Source organism: Sinocyclocheilus rhinocerous, unplaced genomic scaffold (assembly GCF_001515625.1).
Source record: "Sinocyclocheilus rhinocerous isolate Xijiao unplaced genomic scaffold, SAMN03320098_v1.1 scaffold271, whole genome shotgun sequence".
NCBI lineage: Eukaryota > Metazoa > Chordata > Actinopteri > Cypriniformes > Cyprinidae > Sinocyclocheilus > Sinocyclocheilus rhinocerous.
In genome coordinates this window covers 1,232,124-1,253,046 of record NW_015657574.1, presented here as the reverse complement: position 1 = coordinate 1,253,046, position 20,923 = coordinate 1,232,124, and the positions used below count along the sequence as shown (strand labels likewise).

The 20,923-nt window shown below is 37.7% G+C and overlaps 2 protein-coding genes across 5 annotated transcripts in view; one reads left to right on the top strand and one right to left on the bottom strand.

The window, feature by feature from the left end:
* The first annotated feature begins 7,370 nt into the window (after window positions 1-7,370).
* LOC107721326 (glutathione-specific gamma-glutamylcyclotransferase 1-like) lies at window positions 7,371-9,436 on the top strand. Its single transcript, XM_016529277.1, has 3 exons — window positions 7,371-8,029; window positions 8,139-8,174; window positions 8,569-9,436. Exons 1-3 carry the CDS (start codon window positions 7,859-7,861, stop codon window positions 8,950-8,952), a joined length of 591 nt encoding a protein of 196 aa, XP_016384763.1. The 5' UTR covers window positions 7,371-7,858; the 3' UTR covers window positions 8,953-9,436.
* Window positions 9,437-9,617: 181 nt separating this feature from the next.
* Window positions 9,618-20,923, bottom strand: part of LOC107721325 (DNA helicase INO80-like) — a 49,807-nt gene continuing 38,501 nt past the window's right edge. For 2 of the 4 annotated variants that reach the window (XM_016529272.1, XM_016529274.1), the window contains exons 29-37: window positions 18,430-18,524; window positions 18,002-18,074; window positions 16,486-16,644; window positions 15,954-16,056; window positions 15,753-15,841; window positions 15,020-15,181; window positions 14,514-14,691; window positions 11,047-11,268; window positions 9,618-10,973 (exon numbers count right to left, since the gene is read on the bottom strand). In XM_016529272.1, the coding sequence (XP_016384758.1) occupies window positions 10,771-10,973; window positions 11,047-11,268; window positions 14,514-14,691; window positions 15,020-15,181; window positions 15,753-15,841; window positions 15,954-16,056; window positions 16,486-16,644; window positions 18,002-18,074; window positions 18,430-18,524 (1,284 nt within the window). In that variant the 3' untranslated portion in view covers window positions 9,618-10,770. The remainder of the gene's footprint in view (window positions 10,974-11,046; window positions 11,269-14,513; window positions 14,692-15,019; window positions 15,182-15,752; window positions 15,842-15,953; window positions 16,057-16,485; window positions 16,645-18,001; window positions 18,075-18,429; window positions 18,525-20,923) is intronic. The other 2 variants (XM_016529275.1, XM_016529273.1) reach the window with 2 other exon arrangements.

Sequence of the window (20,923 nt, the reverse complement as noted above, 5' to 3'; positions counted from 1 at the left end):
TGGTCATACTCATGGGGATTTAAGTTTTCAGTAGAAAAAAATAAATCACTAATATTTACAAGGGAAAAAAAGGAAATCACTGGAATGGAGGTAAGAATATACGGACAATTAATTAAGCGAGTTAAAGTCTTTAAGTTTTTGGGAGTGGTTTGATTCCAAATTGATTTGGACTGAACATATTAATAATATACTCAACAAATGTAAAAAGGTGCTAAATGTTATGAGGTGTTTATCTGGATCTGATTGGGGAGCAAGCAGAGGTGCAATGAAAAGTGTATATATATAGCATTGATTAGATCAGTATTGGATTATGGGAGTTTTGTATATGGATCGGCAGCTAAAACATCATTACAAAAGCTAGAAGTAATACAAGCTCAAGCATTGAGATACAGTCATTTTCATCCCGGGGTAGGCAAGACATAGTTAATGAAATATATGAAACTCTTTTCAGACTTCATAATTTGAATATAGTGGTTACATTTATGTGGGTGCCTGCTCACAGGGGAGTTAAAGGCAATGAAACAGCAGATTCATTAGCAAAAGAAGCAATCAAGCAAGAAAATACAATGGATTTAGAAAATAATGGAATGGAAAATACATTTTATTTAGCAAAGCAGAAATAAAGACAATAATTAAAAGTAAAATCATCAGTAAATGGCAAGATAAATGGAACAAGGGAAGTACAGGCAGACATCTTTATAACATCCAGAAAGAAGTGGGAAGGATGCGGATGACAGGGCGAAGTACCAAGGAGGAAAATATAATATCAAGGTTAAGACTGGGTCACACAAGACTAAATAAGACATTACATCTCATTGGAAAACATCCCACAGGTCTGTGTGAGTATTGTCAGGAGGAGGAATCAGTAGAACATGTTCTATGTCACTGCCAAAAATATATTATAGAAAGAGAAATATTCAGAAGGACACCACAGGAGATACTAGATGCAAAGCAAATAATAAATAGAATATAAAGTATAATTGTTATTTTTATTATTAATAATGGGGTTTTTATTTTTAAATTTTTTTTTTATAAAAATTATTTAGGACACCACAGGAGATACTAGATGCAAAGCAAATAATAAATAGAATATAAAGTATAATTGTTATTTTTATTATTAATAATGGGGTTTTTATTTTTTAATTTTTTTTTTATAAAAATTATTTTTTTTATATATAAAGTTCTGTTAGTCACTCTGGTCCACACTCCGGTATAGTAGGTGGCGGTGGTAATGCACCTTAACGTTGGATGCCACCCGCCATAAAACAAGAAGAAGAAGAAGAAGATCGGCTAGTTAAGTACTTCATCATAAAAAATAAGGCTTTCATTTGATATTCAACTCCGAGATTCATCCTTCCCATCACCCTGGCCAAAGTCAATATTATGAGACCCCATGCAAGGCAGCAGAGGGCCATGCAGGAGATGCGTTTTTGAGTTTAACCAAGTACTAAACCAGAAATGGGTTTCCAGGAGGTCAAGCTCGGGTTTCTTCCCATTCCAAAGAGCAACATAATCAACAACCGACAACAAATCTGTGCCACGCAAACACACTCCACACACACATCCTGTTCATCCGTGTCATCTAAGCATTCTTGTCTTTGCGTCTGTGCTTGGGTCAAAAGAACGCTTAGGAAGAATAAACACATTTCGGAAAGGTTCGGAGAGCATTTCCGTCAGCGGCCGGAGCATTAAACACTTGTTATCGCAGCAATTAGTTTTGCGCTAAAACTTTCGCAATGCAACCTGTTACCCGAACCCCTCCCGCCGCAACTGCATGTGTGTATGTGTATGTGTGTGTGTGTGTGTGTGTGTGCGCGCTCTGCTCTCTGGCCTCTGGGTCTTAAATCGCATGGCCAGGCATTCTCATTGTGTTATAATCACTGCATCCTGTTTGTGACCCAGTGACATCATTTCCTGCTTCCTGTCTGATTAAAAAAATTCAGAACATACCGGCACTGGCCAAACGCTTTTCTCACGCATCTCTTTCTTTCTTCGTTCTCTGTATTTGTACGGATCCCGAAAAGTTTCAGGAAACGAGCTCATAACAAACAAAAGGGGAGGGGGCATCAAATCAAGACTATTGATTTCATTTCAAGAGTATTTTGAAATCTGGGCTGTGGAATGTGAAAACATCTTTGATAGGAGGATGCTAAACATTCATTAGATTTTGACACGGTTGGCCGCGTGCAGTCAAAAGAGTAAAATGGGTAAACAACACAAATGAACTTTTTCTGAACCTGAAATTGCACATTAATGCCTTCCTAAAATAGCGTTCAAATGGAATACTAAAATGTACAATTTAAAACACATGATGTCCAAAACCCAGCTATCATGAGCCAGAAATCCACAAGAGGTCCTCGCTGCAGCCTGTAGCACGATGACGTAGCTGGATCAGATCCAATACGTATTGGATTTGACGAGCATGCGCAGTATTGGATTTTAATGCGCATGCGCAAAGTGGGGCTGTCATTGAAGCTGGTATTTAATGTAAATTAAACTAATTATTACGAGATATAGGTCTAGGTGTGTTTCATATGCTTACACAAATTATATTATACTGTGATTTTAAACTAGTAGTGTATTCAAACTTTATTTAAGCAACGATGGCGTAGTTTTGAATGAAAGAGTTTGGTATGTAAGCTATGTTTATTTTTTATTAGTTTGATTCGTTTTAGAAATAAAACTCTACTAATTACAATTTTGTTTGTTCTTTATGAAAAAAATGGGGTATAACTATTGTCTTTATTTTTTTGCTCTGATAGTCTAGTCAAGATAGTTAGTTCTGTCAAAAATTCGTTCATGAATCAAATATTATTTTTCGTTCTCACTCGCTGTGCTATACGTGACAGAGTATAAAAGTTATAGGCCTACTAAAATATGCGGACATAATTTTTTATACCATATAAAAATAAAAAGAAGAAAAACAGTCCTGTCAGTTGGGGTTCCGTATAGCCGATAGACCCGTTATCCCGGGTTATACCGGGTTTTTACAGTTAATCCCATGTCCAGCAAATAAATACACACACGGTCGGAGACAAGGCATATTAACACAAAGATGACCATTTCTTTTTTTGTGTGTGTTATATGCAAGTGAAATCCCTGGAGATAGATAGACCATTTATAAATGGCTAAAGACATAAAACATCCACTCTCTCTCTCTCGCTCTCTCGGGAGACTTTTTTTGAGTGTTGTATCAGACGATAGTATGAAAAGCAACTAAATTTCTTTGACCTGACTGAGGCGTTATTAACGAGGTAAAGTCTAATATAAATTTAATGGTTGTTTTTTTATTATTTTATTATTATTGAAAATGTTTGTAATAGCTAGGCTATATTAGAATAGCCTAATATAAAATCTAAATAAACAAAATTAATCTAATATCCCCAATTAAATTTAAATAAACATGACGGATACAATCAAAAAGACATGTAGGCTAACTCTGAAAGAGTGATGTATATCGTAATAATTAGCAATTTACAGTGCAACGTCTGCATATCAATCTTGTTGTATCCTTATAATAATGGATACAGCACTGTGCATGCTGGCGATAACATATGAAATGCAGGCTATTAAAAAAATAAATAAATAAAAAAACCCAGCTACGTCATCGTGCTGCAGGCTGCAGCGAGGACAGACTCGAAATCCAGCAAACCCAGAGGCCCTCCATCTGAAATTTCCTTTCACTAACACTAGATGTCACTAAAATGCCCATGAGGTTTGTATAGCAACACAAGCTGCAAGTTTCATTATTAAAAAAAATAAAATAACAACAACAACATTCTGTTGTCTGTTGCTTATCACACTGTTCTTGAAGTTCTCTTTTATAGGATGAATTTAGTGAAATATTAAAATATTTATCCATGTAACAAAAACATATGTACAAATTAAAGCAATTCTCAAAAGACTAACACCAATGGGACAGTTCACCAAAACATGGTAATTCTGTCATTATTTACTCTCCCTCATGTCGTTTTAAAAGAAAAATAAGAGAAAATAAAGTTTTAAAATAAAAGAAGATATTCTGAAGATCTGTTTTTGTCCATACAACTAAAGTCAAAGGGATTCAGTGTTGTTTTGGACCCCATTCACTTTCATTCTATGGACAATAATAGTTGGAACGTTCTTCAAAATATCTTTAAATACGATGAGATATTTTTTTTAAATATTGTGTTCCACATAATAAAGAAAGTCATACAGGTATAAAGACCATGAGGGTGAGTAAATGATAACATTTTTCCATTTGAACTATCCCTTCAAATAATAATAATAATAATAATAATAATAATAATAATAATAATAATAATAAGAAGAAGAAGAAGAAGAAGAAGAAGAAGAAGAAGAAGAAGAAGAAGAAGAAGAAGAAGAAGAAGAAGAAGAAGAAGAAGAAGAAGAAGAAGAAGAAGAAGAAGAAGAAGAAGAAGAAGAAGAAGAAGAAGAAGAAGAAGAAGAAGAAGAAGAAGAAGAAGAAGAAGAAGAAGAAGAAGAAGAAGAAGAAGAAGAAGAAGAAGAAGAAGAAGAAATTAAAAGTAAGATTAAAATTGCATAAAAATTGATGATCAAAATAAATATATAATGATCAAACATTCTCATCTATTAGTGAACCAGTTTAAAAAAAAACATTTATGAAATACACCATGTCTGAAACATTCCCTGCATCATGTATGGCAGGAAGAATGTTTAAGTGCACCATATGTATGCATGGGGCATGGGAATGTAATGTTTATTTTGGGTGGAGATTTCTTGGTCTCCACCCTACGGCAAGCCCATTCTCTGCAAGACATGGTCCATGTATGTTTTTGTTTTTTTGTTTTTGGACATTTGACAGCAGTATGTTCCTGACTAGCTGAAACTGGTGATCAACATAACATCAAACTAACATGAGCCAAGCAAGCAGCCTGAAGATCTGAAAGTCATACATTTTTAAAATAATGAGCTTTGTCAAATTACATATCAATTATAGTATAATTACATTGATTAAGTTAAACATTTAATCAATTATGCTAATAAAACTTTCAGTAACTTGATCAACAGCCAAAAAAAAGTATGGTTTTAGAAACTGGTTAGTAACGGCTAAAAAGAAACACGCAAACGAATGGCAAGTACAACACGTGCAATTCACACAACCCTCTTTCCATTCTGCATTTGTCATTCATATAAGGTCAGCGAGGGCCTAGCGTGTCCGTGCCTAAGGTTACTGCACTGGAGAAAGTAAACAGGCTGTCCCGTGAAAAGTCTGGTCACTGGAGCTCCCCCGTCTGCCTGAGCTATAGGCAGAGAAAGGCTTGTGCATCATGCAGACTTTTAAGGAGCTTACATGTGCTTGTATCTTATGATACCAGCTAATACCTCTATTTATAGATAATCCTATTTTAACCAAAGAAGAGCCTAAGCTATACTACAAGGAAATGTCCAGGGGTGGCCAGGGGCAGAGGGGTGTTTTGTTTTGTTTTTGTTTTGTTTCAACCGAAATAGGACTAATATGAACTTTTTATAAGATAAAAATAGCAGCAAAAACAACAAATACAACATTGTCTCTGATCTAATTGTTTGAAATTAAAAAAAAAATTACTAACAGGCTTGCAAAAATAAAATAACATGGGTTAGCTACTAATAAACTATCCTTTCTGTTGACATCAGAAAAATGTTAAATCCTCATTGCCACAGAGTGAATATTAAATGAGTCACTATAGTAGACTAATGGCTTAGAAACTGGCCTGACAAAACTCGTCAACCTAAGACTTAAATCCCAAACAGAGCTGACAAAAGAACTGTGACACTCCTGAGATCACAAGTCTGCCCTGCCTGTATTTCTTCATAGTTTGATGATGCTGTCATGTCGTTAATCTCAGGCTGGCCAGATATATAATACGCAAAAAAAAAAACATTAATCTAATGAGACTCTGAATCTTCTAGACAGACAACAGGTCAGTACATAAATATTTGTTTGGTAACACTTTATTTTGATAGTCCACTTTAGACATTCTATTAACAGTAAGTAACTTTGCAACTACATGTCAACTAGCAGTTAGTAGAGTATTAGTAGACTGTCTGCTTAATATCTTCTAACACTTTCTTTGTCAACATTCTACTAACCCTAAACCTACCCTAACAGTCTACTCTGAGAGTTAGTAAACATGTAGTTGCAAATTAATGAGAATTAGTTGACATGTAGTTGACATGTAGTTACAAAGTTACTTATAGTTAATAGAATGTCTAAAGTGGACTATCGAAATAAAGTGTATCCATTTGTTTTGCTAAGAACATGACGCAGTTCTAAGGACAAACGACATGTACTCAGAGTACTTTCCGAATTTATGGTACTGATAACCTTAACTTTATCATAATATGTAAATAATCAGAGCATGAGATGTAAACAAAATAGAGATAAACACATGTGGTTGAACCTGTCAAGAATGTGGCACTGGATGTCACAGGTTTGTAGAAAGATTAGAAATGTATGAAAAATTGTTTGTGTACTTATTGGAAAGGTCTGAAATAAATATGTCACATTCTCATAGAGATTACAGACAAAGGAGATCTAAAATACAAGCCGATGCCATAGCTTAAAAGATCTTTAGGAAGAAACGAATCTGTCTCAGCAGTCATGATAGGATAAAACTGAATGGAGATTTCTGAAGGATGTTACAATTTCTGGTGGCAATGCAAAATGCATTTAATATTTGACTAGACTACTGCATTTAAAATGGAAATCGTGGACATGCTTTGAAACAGCATCTTGATTTCTTTATTATTATATTATATTATATTATATTATATTATATTATATTATATTATATTTATTATATTATATTATATTATATTATGGCTCCGAGATGCTGAGTTACACTCCAGCATCCCTGCGATGGATAAATAGATGGATGTTATATTATTTTCTCAAATATTATGTTCTATTGTAATATATGAATTATTATATCTTCCAATGAAGACTTCATACGAGGTCAAATCGGCTACCTTGTATGTGCATTCAGCAGTGTTTTCGGTGTCAAATAACATTCTTAGAAGGCCTGATGCAATACTCTCAGTACGTACTGTTCCAGTATCGCTGCTTGAAACGCTTGTTTCAAGTTGCATCAGCCGAACAGACTTTAAGCGACAGATTCTCTGAGAAATGAGCGTGAGAGTATTCTGCGACTGACGTCTGGCTCGCCTATGAAATGAAACAACAACCTCTCACGTTTTTGCTCTGGTTTTTTCCTTGTTCGTGAGCCAATCAGATAGGTATGCGCTTATAGAGTCACGGCAAGATGATTTGATTGGATAGAAGATAAACCGCCCCGCCCTATCTAAACTGTGATTGGCCAGGATTTTGAGCAACGTCAGATACGCCCATAGACACCGTCGCATATAGTCTACCTCAAAGCAGCCTACATTTTCGTCATCCGCTGAGGAAAAGTAGCACGGCACTCTAGTGCGCGCGAAAGCAACGGTTGAAAGGCTACTTCTTCTGATTTAAAGTTTCGTGGGATTGGCTGGGTAGAGGTTTGTTGGTAAACAGCAGGCTGGCCGGTGAGTTAGTGACAGCTTTTGTGTTTTATTCTAGTTGAAAGAGCCGAAGAGGCCAAGATGGAGTTTTAAGGCAATAATGCGGTAACTGCACGGCATCGGCATGCACCAGGCAAAGAAAAGCGATTTGCGGGACTTCACCATCACAACTGCCAAGCAGTTGGGCTCTGATACCGTCCGCGGTATAGCCGTGAGCCAACCGAAAGCTCTCCTGCTAGACAGGAGGAAGCTAACGCTAGCCAGTTAGCCTGTGGGCCCATTCAGTTAGCGCAAAGTAGCTGTTACATCAAAGCGTAAACTACTACCCTTTCTATCCTCATACCATCCTGTAAAGATGAAACCTCAAGACATCGTCGCTGGAAAATCCAGTCTGTGGATCTTTGGGTACGGCTCGTTGGTTTGGAAACCAGACTTCAAGTACAAGAGGAGCAAGATGGGTTATATTAAGGGGTACAAGAGACGCTTCTGGCACGGGGACAGTTTTCATCGTGGAGATGATGAGATGGTGAGTTTCTTTATTTCTACAAATTTTTAGTTTTCTTAAAACCGTATAACTAAATACCCGAAGAGCTCCTCTATTGAAACTCATTGACTCTTGCGTATTTCCATGACAGCCCGGAAGAGTGGTGACGCTCATTGAGGAGGATGACGTAAGTGGAACTTCCCCTTTTAGAGGAACAACGCTATGAATAGACAAACTAGAAATACCTAATTTTGTGGGCGTAATAAGTTTTTGATGATAAATTTCTTTTCTTGCGTTGTTCCAAACCTGTACTGACTGACTGATTTCCGCTAAACACGAAAGATGTTAAGTTGAATGACAGCCAGGCTCCATTTACTTGTATAGAAACAAATAGATGCAATGAAAGCAAACTGAGGCTGTCATTCTGCCTAACATTTTTTTATTTCTGCTGGAAGAAAGTCACTAGTGTTTGGAACAACATGAGAGTCAGCAAATTACAATTATTATTTTTGAGTGAACTGTCTCTTTTAAATATTGGTTCCCCTTGCTATATGTGACTAACCTTGTGTTTTCATACACAGGCTTGCACCTGGGGTGTTGCCTTCGAAGTGACTGGCTCTCAGGTCGAGGAGTCTCTCAAATATCTGAACGTAAGGGAGGCAGTAAGAGGCGGCTACCTGACCCGGGTCGTAGAGTTCTTCCCGCGGGGCACGAACCAGTCACCTGTCCAGGCTCTGGTTTACATCGCCACGCCTGACAACCCTATTTACCTGGGGCCTGCCAGCACAGAGGAAATTGCTGCTCAGATCGCTGTGTGCAAGGGGAAGTCAGGCCACAACATCGAGTACCTGCTTCGCCTGGCGGAGTTCATGAGAGTCAGCTGCCCTGATGTGGACGACCCTCACCTGTTCTCCATTGAGGCAGCTGTTCTCACCACCATGAGACCCATATTGTTAGCAGGCTAGACACCTGTATCTTCTGTAAAACATTAAATAGGTCAACATTTAGTCCAAACACTATTAAGGTCCTAGCATTAAGTTAATGTTGCCGTCCTTGAGGTGTGATTGTGATTTAGTGGCTATTTAAATATTTAATTCTCCCTATACCAAGCTATTAAAACTTACTGTACTACAGTAAAGATACTGTATTAAGGGAACATGGTGTTTTAGGCTGTCTGTTGTTATTCTATAGTGTGACATCATGCATGCTGTCAGTTCTCATTGTTTTGTGCTCTTGACCCATGTATATGATGCTGTAGTACAAATGCATGCTTGTGTGACAATGTATTGCCAAAGTTTGTCCAGTTCTAAAGCTGTTCGCATTTTTGTTTTGAATATGAGGGCATGAAACCTCAATACACTTCCATTTTAATTTGCACGGAAGTAGAATACTGTTAAACCATTACAATGGTTTTCCTTTTGCACATTAAAACCTTCAGAGAACCTGTAACCTGATTGTCAAGTGTATTTGGTGTGAAATTAAGTCGTTATCGGTGTTGAATACATGTAGGAAAAATGTTTGAACTTGAGAGAACAAAATGGCGAAGGTGACAAGATTTAACTCGAGTAGACTTGCATTTTAAAAACGGGCAGAAAGTTGGTAACAGAATGCATAGACAAAAACTACATTATATGTGAAAATTTCAAATCATTGAATCAATGTTTATTTAGTTTTTTTTCTCCAAGTTAGTAAAAGAACCGTTTGGGTTTTTCTCTTCAGGTATTTACACTGACCTATAAAAATAGACAAGCAATTGCGGGAAAATTGAGAACTTTGAAAGGGATGATACCCTTGAAGTATTTACATAGAACATTTATCATCACATTTAAAGACAAAATAAACCCAGAAATGGCCTTCCTCAAAACCATAGCCAAATGTCACAGATGCAACAAAATGATGGGCTTTTGTTATTTAAAAAATAAAACTGATTTGATACAATTTACAACTAGCACAGATCATAAATGACCAAGTTTTAACTTAAGCTATGATACATTTCACATCCAAGTATTTTAAGTCACAATTTAAGCAGTGACATGATTTTCAAGCAGCACTCACTTCAGACATTTTTTCATTGCATTTACTACGAAAAACATTGATCTCTTGTATTCTTACCAAGAGAAAATATATATTAGTATTTAAGCCAAAATCTTTGAATTTGCAGCAAATAAACAGAAAGAAGGCCATTCGGTATTTTAATTGAACAAATGTCAACAAGTCAAAATAAGAAAAATAAGAGCGATTTTACAAAAGCAGTCTTTTCTGTTCCTATGTGTTCAAGGTAAAGACGTTCGAGAGGGTGTTCGATAACCAACATTCCTCCCCCGTCCCCATTTCAACTCATCTCTGCTCACAATGACGCTGAACATCTCATGATCAGTGCCAGAAGATAAAGAAAACTTTGATCTTTCATTTGGCCTTGTTCCCCTTTGCTTACTTGGTTATCAGAAAACAAAAAAGAGATGTCACTGGAATAAACTCTTTTGTCAGCCTTTACAATGGCTATGTTCTGTACGAAGGAACAATTAGTTAAATTTCATATTCAGAAGATCAAATTCTCAATGGAAAAGTGACTTGTTTTTGCTTTTAGGAAAGTGCGCAACCTGTTCCTGCTCACCAGCCCCCGAAATGGATGCTAAATTGGGGTGGGCATCAGGTCGGGTTTCACAGTGACAGTAGGGCTTGTGGTGTGATAACGGCTCAACATCGTAAGCATGAGAATTGCCAACCTGGGACTGAAAATGCACTGGCCATGCTACAATCGAAAAGCGAATGTTCAGAAGCTGCTACCGCCCACTGTGATTGCTGGGTCCTTTGCTTCTCTTAGTGGGGTTGTGTTGGCTTTGTGAACTGCCGTGTGCTAAAGTCTGTGAGTTGGTGGCCACAGCGCTTCCTTTAGCCTGGGGGGAGGAGGTGCCAGCTGGAACAATGGCAGGTGTGGTTGAAGACCGAATGAGAGCCGGTTGTAAGGAGCCAGTTGCTGGAATACCTGGAAGAGGGTTAATTAACAATGGATGAACCTTTTCACCAGGAGTTCTGCCAGTCAATGTCGAATCTGTTACCTTTGGACACACTGTAGCCGTATGCGGCATACGCAGCTGCAGACGCCGCTGCCGCCCCTGCCATCGCCCCTGCCATTGCTGCAGCACTGCCTGCGGTGGACTTCCGTCCTCTTCCCTTCCTCACGGAAGATGACTTCCCGGCTCCTCCAGAGCCTTTGGGTCGTCCTCGACTCCAACCGGACCTTCCCCTGCCTGGACTGGATATATCTTGGGAGGAGGCACCTGGGAGAGAGTCATGTGTGATGAAATGGGTTAGGATTAAAGGATTAGTTCACTTCCAGAATAATTTACTTTACCCCCATGTCATCCAAGATGCTCATGTCTTTCTTCAGTCGAAAAGAAATTAAGGTTTTTGAGGAAAATATCCCAGGATTTTTCTCCATATTGTGGACTTCAATGGGACCCAATGGGTCGAAGGTCCAAATTGCAGTTTCAATGCAGCTTAAAGGGCTCTACACAATCCCAGTTGAGGAATAAGGGTCTTATCTAGCCAAACAATCGGTCATTTTCAAAAAAAAAAAAAAGTATATACTTTTTTTTTAACCACAATTTATTTATTTATTTTTTAGAAAATGACCGATCATTTCGCTATCCTTTCTCTAATCCTTATTCCTCGACTGGGATTGTGTAGAGCCCTTTGAAGCTGCAATGAAACTGAATTTGGACCTTCAACCCGTTGGCTCCCATTGAAGTCCACTATATAGAGAAAAATCCTGGAGTGTTTTCCTCAAAAATCTTAATTTCTTTTCGACTGAAGAAAGAAAGACATGAACATCTTGGATGACATGGGGGTGAGTAAATTATCAGGACATTTTTTGTTCTGGAAGTGAACTAATCCTTTAAGGGCTTCTGAAAATGCAGCTTTTCCATCACAGGATTAACTTACATTTTAGTATATGAAAATGGAAAACAGTTATTTTAAATTGTAAAAATATTTCACAATAATACTGTTTTTACTGTCATTTCTGGATTACTGGATTTCAAATAAATCCAGCCTTGGTGAGCATAAAAAACTTATTTAAAAAAACTAAATAGAATTACCAACCCCAAACTTGGTAGTGTGTCCTCAATCTATGATTTCACAGATCTACAACTATTTAACAGATTATGTGCCAGCCAAACACGTCAATATGTTTCTTCTAAATTGTCGGAGTGTGCCATTTTTCCTCTAATCCTCAGTTTATTATGAGGTTGCATGCCAAGGCTGTCTGAGCCACTGCGGCCCAGACTCACGCACACCATGTCTCCTTCATAGCCACAGTTCTGCTCGCGTTTCACAGGCAAACTCAATCCCACAAACCTCTGCGCTCTCAGCTTTATGGCCTAGACTGCAACACTGCTTATTAGCACTGCTCATCACTCGACAGGAAGGCAGCCAGATCTGTGCTAAATGTGACCATGTTAAACTATATTCAAGGATTTGAACATTAAAGCAATAAGTTTTATGTAAAGCACTTTGAATTACCATTGTGTATGAAATGTGCTATATAAATAAACTTGCCTTGCCTAAGCCCCAACAAACACGTATAAGACCAGAGAAGCAAGAAGTTGTAGCAAATGTAGGTGTTTAGACTGAAAAAAGTCTTACAGGCATGGGCGGCGCTAGGGAGGGGCTAGCCGGTGCTTTAGCACCCTCAAGAAAGACCAGAGCACCCCCATAGCACCCCCACAAATAAAAAAATGAAATAAAATAAAAACATTTGACTCATTACGCATGCATAACTCGTGCAATGCATAACGTGACATGATTTGCGTCACACTTTTCGTAATGTCATAGCATTTTTTTTTTTTTAATGGACTGGTTCCTTGTGCCAAGTAGGCATGCCCTATTTTTCTAGTCAACAAGTTGCATATTTATATTAAATTGATTAATATAATAGCCTTTTTTTTTTTACGAATGATGTAGCCTATTAGGCTACTCTTATCTGTATGACCAAAAATGACAGAGTATTTTAAGTTATTTCCGCAGGGGGAAAAAAAATGTCATGTCATGTCTACATGTCATGCCTAAATGTCATGCAGTAAGCGCGATAGGCTAATACTCCCACACTTCTCATAAACACTTGATATGCGCACATATAGCGCATATTCATCTAAATTCACGTCAGAGTGAACCGCCGTATATCTGAGAAGCAGCTGTGGCGATACCCAAAACAGCAGCTTGGCACATTTGTCCATCAATACACAGAGAGCGAAGGCTCTGGTTTGAGATTGTAAATAAAGTAAATATATCCCCAGAGCTTTTTGATGTCATATTGCCTTTGACTCACATTCCGAAATGCTTGTTCACTGAATTCTAGATGGACTGTATAACAATATTTGGGAACTGACTGATCTAGGCTACTTGTTTAATTTCATAAAATGAAAAAATGTAATTAAATTGTGACGAGTCAAATAATCATGTTATAAAATGTAAATAAAGTGGGTGATTAATTTAATTATTCATATAATAATAATAACCTGTTTTGGTCATATTTACTATTAAATGCCCAGCTCCCCCTGTCGGTGATCTAGCACACCCTCAGCTCATGCGTTCAAAATTCTCTGGCGCAGCCCCTGCTTATAGGTGAAATATCATAAAAATCTGACTTTTTCCATGTTTAAGTGCTCGAATCGGGTCCCCGGTGCATCTACCAACCCAGAAAACGTGAAAAAGAACAACCCAGTAAATTTTTTTTGGTAAGCCTTTCTCTGCAATCTTGTGAACAAACGAGCGCATCAGATTTCGTTCCCCCCATGACGTAGAAAGGGAATTTAAAGTCCCAGCCTTAGAAGAGACAAGATAGCAGTGGATTTATTGATTTATTTACTATATATGACGCTGCTGCCACACAGATCTAATATAAAAATGTGATTTCTTTCCCAGCTGTTTACCTTCACAGACATAACCGACTGTATTTGTAACTCGTGTGTTTTTAACATAAACTTGTGTGTATTTGACAGTTTAAGTTTAGTTACTCACATGCCATGTGACAGCCGCTTTCTGTGCACATGCTTCAGATGTGTGCGCTCAGAAAACCATCTATCAGAAGTTTAAACTAATATGGTGTAAAATGCATGATTTCAGCGCAACAGACATGATAATCAAAACCAAACAGATGTTTTTTTTAGCAGAGTATCCGAGGAACAAGCTGTAAAGGCACAGCCCTATTCTGGAAAAGGATGTGGGGAGCAGCAGCTCATTTGCATTTAAAGAGACATGCACTAAAACAGCGTGTTTCTGCCTCTACTCAAAATAGGCATTTTCAAAATGATATAATAAATGATATGTGGGGTATTTTGAGCTGAAACTTAGACACATTCTGGGGACACCTGAGACTTATATTGCATATTGTAAAAAGGGGCATAAAAGGTCTCCTTTAATGTGTGAAATTTTATGTATATGTGTAATACAACAAAGCTTTCTGTGAGCTATGTAAGTCTGAATGTAATTAAAAACTAACAAGAATTGAAACAAGGGCACCCACCATTCATCGTGTCAGACACAGAGCCGGCGATGGAAGCGGGAGAGTTGGTGGCACGGGAATGTGGAGCAGAAGACACAGGTTCGTCCACAATTACCAGCATGTCGCTGCTGCTTTCGTCTGCAGGAATGGAGCTGGGCTGGTGCTCACTGCTCAATGAGATCTGCAGGGACACATAGCTCTGGGGGTGAGACAGGGACAGAGGGACAGCACCACGAAGGAAAGACAGCAGGACCAGAAGATGGACGAGGAGGAGGAAGAGCGGCGTGAGATCAATGTACCAAGTAAATGAGAGGATGTGTGTTGACAATGGCATAATAGCTCTATAGAAATCATCCATTCTTTGGGAAAGTTCTCATATGATTGTTTTGTGGACTCATTACAGGACCAGCACTGTAAAATAATTCTTCCTGACACCATGATCTCTGCAATTCAATAAACATGATCAGGATCACACAGTTCAATCCAGTCCAGGAAGTGCTTACGAGTAGAGTCTCATACATTCTTACCTCACTGAAGGGGCTGGGCATGGCAGAGTCCATGTCCACACTGATGAACGAGTCTTCTCCATCTGCCGACAGATTGGAGTTGTCTGCAGACGGGACAAAAGGGATGACCACATTCACACCTTCCTTCTTCCTCTTAGTGTCTGGGTCATCTTCCTTTCTCTTCTTTAAAATGAGAGGGATGCATGGAAACAGGACAGTTGGACAAGGGTGGTTAGGGCATTTTCTTGATGTTCACATACAAAATAATTTGTTATAATAATATCTATATGGATTTCTACATCAGGATCCCTGAAAATCTTGATAGTAAAAAATGTTGTGATAGTCAATATAAAGCAGTGCTATTTTAGTATTATTTATATGCTATTATAATATTTACATTTTGGATAAGGTTTTATTTTTTATTTTCATATCAAGTGTTTAGACTAAGTTTCAGTAATTTTGATTTGTGCTTCTGTCATTTTTGGTAGATTTTTTAATAGTTCGATTTATCATTATTTTGTCTTTATTTCAACTTATTTATTTCAGTTGGTTGCTAAGTTTTTCATCTTATATTTATATTTTATTTGATTTGAAATGGTTTTTACTTACTAATTTCTAATAGTTTTTAGTTACCCCACATCCTTGAGTGGTATATATATATACCTACACACACACACACACACATATATATATATATTTTATTTAAAAAAAAATCTATTTTATTATTGTTGACCACTGCAGAGGAAGCACTTACCCTTTCTGCATACTTCTCCCTCTTCCTCTTCCGCTCTTTCACCTTACTGCTCTCCTCCAGCTGCCGTTTCTCTTCCTGCCGTAAACGCACTGCCCGGAAACACAACCAAATCATCCAATCAGAGCCGAGCAATTAATTCATTTATTAACTCATTTAGATTACACATATGCATTTATTATCATAAACGGAGTGCTAACTCACATTTTTTCTCCAGCTCCTCATCATCCAGCAGCAAGCTGACCACCTCTTTGGGCTTCAGGGTGTCAGGTTTAAAATTTCCTCCTGATATTACCATCCTCTGAATCTGAAGTGCAGATCCCACAGCCAAAAGTGATTATTGAGACAGAGAATAAATAAATCAAATCAGTAAGAGCAAAAAGAAGAGAAAATTTGACTCTTGGAAACATACACTGACTATAATGATGTGTTGATACAGACATCCCGGACTACATGTTTAAAGCACATGCAATTACAGTATAATTAGTTGTAATTAGAGTTGAAACTATGGGCTAAATATTCCTTTAACCCCCTTGTCACTGCAAAGACTCTTCTGAGGTTTGACATTTAGATAAATATAGCTTTGTAACTTAAACTGACTGATGTAAGCTATCAGGAGAAAAAGGGGTAATTTGTCTAACCATTGCAGAATTAGCTGAATTAAAAGGAAAACATGTTACATTATATTTTGTGTAACCTTCTGGCCCGAGGAAGGCACTCGATACTGTGTACTAACCTCACTCTTTTCTTTGGCTCTCTGTAGTATGCGTTCCTCAATTGTCCCTTTGCATATAAGCCGATAGACTGTGACCTGCTTGGTTTGTCCAAGTCTGTGGGCTCGATCCATGGCCTGCTGGTCAACTGTGGGGTTCCAGTCACTGTCATAGAAGATCACCTGGGAAGAGAGGAAATGGCTAAATTTGTCACATGAAATGATCTCCTCTAATGAACTAATTCCTATTCATGGCTATTCCACAGATGCCATCTTTAATTCTTGCACATATAATCCACACTGGTTTAAAATACTGTTTAAGGCTCAAATCGCACACCTCCACAGTCAATTCTCTAACCATCTGATGCATACTGTACACAAAACTAAAAAGCACTTTCTGGATCTGGCAAGCTCTTAACTGATTGGCTGATCCAATTCAACACATGGGAGTAAAAGCAGAGGTTTTTCTTTTTTAATCAGTTCACTTGAAAACAAAGTCATGTTAACAAGGTACCGCACTGATACAGTGAGCACAGTTTTATGTTTTAGTCATAGTTAAAATAAATAAATAAATAAATAAATTATCCAATATACTATCATGTCATATTCATGTTACTCTGACTAAAATGACATCTAATTTTAACTGATAAAAATGACAATTAATAGACAAAATAATTGAAATTTAAATCAAATATTCAAATATTTTTAAATGTATATTTTATATATTAATTTAAACATTGTTGTCAACATTTAACAAAAACAACACGTGAAAACTGTCCTTTTTGTTCTGACAAAGAGTTTCAGTTTAATAGTGATCATTCACAGTTTATTCACTAGAATAAAAAAAGCATTTTCTTTATTTCATTAGGGCTGTCAAAGTTAACATGCTAATTTAATAAATGAATTATGTTTAATGCAATAATTTTCAAAACATTTTAATACTTTAACTATTCTATACATGGGTTTTAACAGTAAAAAGAAAAGGAAATATTTTTTAGATAATACAAAATGCACAAATATATTTTGCACATATATTAGAGATATATGTAGCACACATGAAGTAGTAAGTAAACTAGATTTCCTCAAGCTGACCTGCACATTTTGCTGACTTTTTTGCCGCGTTTTGCCGTTTTTGGAGTTATGTCAAATAATCAGTTCTTATTATTTTTTTACCATTAATTCTGATCTTATTCTGCATCTACACAAACTGAACATACTAAATTGTAAAAATTTAATTTTTAGTTTTCTGTGTAACCACTTCCAGAGACTGCTGCACCGTTATTTGTTTATTTAATACCTTTCTATTATTGCGATATCCATAATTTCAGATAAACCCACCCCCAAACAGAACAAACTGTGGTTGGTCGCGTTACATGCTGGCCATTTGGTCGAAGCTTCAAAGGTCAACGAGTTCAGCAGCTATTATTACATGAGTGCTAAATGTCTTTGAGTTCATACAATATTAGAGGCCGTTCTCATGGCCTCCGGTGGGGGGAAGGCGATCTGGTAATCATGATGTGCTGATGGGCTACGGCCTCACCGTGTCTGCAGCTGTCAGGTTGATACCCAGGCCTCCGGCTCTGGTACTGAGGAGGAAGACAAAAATATCCGTCCTGCAAAGGGAGGGGAGACCAGAACAGTGAGAGAAAGCAAATAAAGCAGAGGCAGATCATGCTCTTTAAGGGGCCTGCCCAACCACCCAGGATTTACACAGAGAGACGTTTCAATATACAGCACACTCCTCTAGAAAATAAAAACCAGAGCCCACTGCACCCACAGAGAGCTGAGCTAATGCAAACCAGACCCCGTGAGGAAGGGTGGGGAAAGAGAAGAGAGCGCAAAACCCTGGAATTTACACTTGGTGACATTTTGGAAAAACAAGCCCCAATTAGGTTTAAGAAGAAACGGGCGCTTACAGACATGTGCGTCTCCTTTTCAAACCTTGCTGTCGGGCCGCTGAAAACTCACCGGCTCTGGAAGTCAGCCACCATGTCCCGCCGCTCCGAAATCTTGGATGAACCATCCAGTCTCATGTAAGTATGCTTGCGGTACACCATGTACTCCTGCAGGACAGTTGAGAAACATTTCAAGTAAGAAAATGGAAAATCATGCAAGCAAACAAGTCAACGATATGAAACTGGTACGTCTATTTCACTTTAATCCTTTCAAAAAATCTGCAGGGCAGATTTGCAAGCTGCATATGTCCCCCTTAACACACCGCCACAGATCCTCATTAGCATTGCAGACTCTCCTCAGAGACTTTTCTCAGATGACCTCCCACTCTCCTACGCCACCCAGAGTGAAGTCTCAACTCCATCGGGCCTACCACTCCACTGGACGGCCTCCCAAAAGCACATCTGGACCGTATGAAGCGAGCATTAGCACTCTCTTTGACATTAAATGTCTTTGATTAGGACTTTGTTCCAGCCTGAAGTAACATTAGATCACAAATCCCAAGCTTCTCTGCAGCTGTAAGTAACAAACGAGACCTTCTTAAACAGCATTACACCACTGAGAATATAAATCCAGGTTAGCAGAATGTCGAACATAACATGATTTAGCCTGAGACTTAGGAACAAAGCCCGGAATATGCTTGAATAGATCTCAAGTGGGAGTTGAGCTATTGAACACATAATAAAAAAAATAAATAAAAAAATTGACCAAAACACTCAAGGGATCTGCTTGGAGAGACACAATATCAAAGGAGACGAGACATGACAGTCTTCGGCTTCTGCACAAAGAGAATGCATCGATACAGGGGTTTTCAAACTGGGCTCCAGCTACATACAAGGGTTTCTAGGGAGTCCGCAAAAAATGTGTGTGGGGGGGGGATTTTACAAAATGCATTTTTAAGGCTGTCAAAGTTGACATGTTACCTTAAGACAGAAATGAAATTTGTTTAATGCAATGTTTTTAAAACATAAAACATTTTTTGGATTACATTTTATTTAATTAAATTAAATATATAGCTTCCTTTATATTTTAGAACAGGGTTCCTAGTTTGAAAAATGTATTATACACATTACAAAAGTAGTCTGGTTATATCAGAGATCGCGTTAACCGAAAATTTTCTGTCATTGACAGAATTTTTTTGGCAGTGACGGAAAAATCTGAAGGCCGTCCGTCACTGACAGATTACAAGTTGGTGGCGAGTGCACTCCAGTGTGGCAGCAGAGCGCGGGATCATCAGCTCCAGAACAAAAATAAACTAACGAGTCTTCTACTTAGGGCTGTTCGATTCCTAAATTTTTGGAATCGAGTCCGATTCCTGGTTCTGGAATCGATAGGATTCGATTCCAAGAATCGATTCCTCACTGTTGTTTTCGATTCTTGTTTTTTAGATTGGAGGAACCTAATTTCGCAATGACTGCAGGATATAAAGGTCGTAGAAAGTAGCCTTCTCATAATATGAAGCTTTATTTGTAAAAAAATTACTATACATTTCTGTAGCTCTTATTGATTTTAAATTGTAATTTTATTTGCATTGCCCATGAAATTAGTCATAGCCCACAGCTCAGTAGTGGACATGCATTTATTGAATGAATGGACATGAAGTGTCTAAAAAACATTTGCACAGTTCAGCTGAATGATGTTTACTTTAACCGTATGCTTTGCACAAAATTAACAAACTGTACACTGAAACAAAATAACCAGAATATTAACAACAACAGTGATATAAGAGCTCGTGGTTTATTTGTCAATCACTCTCAGTCACTGATCTGTGCCCTCTGCGTTTTCTTTCAGAATTATCATTGGCTGATAGAAAGGTTTTTAAAAAATAGCATTTTATTTAAGATGGAAATAAGATCAAGACCCTTGATCTAGGGCTGAACGATTAATTGCATTTGCGATAATATCACGATATGAATTAACGCGATTTTTCAATCGCAGAGGCTGCGATTACACGGTCACGTGACACGCGAGAGTAAAGAGGTGTGTTCGAAACATTTATGTTTAATCTATCTAATATTGTGTTGGTCATACTATACAATGATTTATAGCTTGTCTTTGTTGAATAATACAGAACATAAAGAGCTTTAAAAAAAATAATTGCATATTAAATCGCAATCGCAATATTGGTAAAAAAAAATCGCAATTTGATTATTTTCCAAAATCGTTCAGCCCTACCTTGATCACGTCATGATCTATTCTGTCGCAGCGCTCAAAATTGGACAACATATGCCAGTTCCACTGTTAAAATAACCTCGGAATCGTTTTTTTTTTAAAAACTAGTTCATTAAAACGATCTATCTGAGAGAACCTTTTCGTCGAAATGAATCAGACTTCTAATTACTATTAGCGAGCAAGAGGCGAAAGCTGCTTCTCAAACTCGTTTTCATTCAGTTTATTTTCGTGAATCACTGTTCAGCGACATTTGATGAGGCAGCACCCGAGATATGCAACCTTCGTAGGATGCAGCCTTCTGTTTGAGAGGCATCCATAGATAAGCTTTGTTGAACTG

Excerpts from the sequence above, each read along its gene's own strand:
- LOC107721326 (XM_016529277.1), top strand. The coding sequence starts at position 7,859 with ATGAAACCTCAAGACATCGTCGCTGGAAAATCCAGTCTGTGGATCTTT. Across the intron at positions 8,030-8,138 it reads ATCGTGGAGATGATGAGATG|CCCGGAAGAGTGGTGACGCT; the intron begins GTGAGTTTCTTT and ends TTTCCATGACAG. Across the intron at positions 8,175-8,568 it reads CGCTCATTGAGGAGGATGAC|GCTTGCACCTGGGGTGTTGC; the intron begins GTAAGTGGAACT and ends TTTCATACACAG.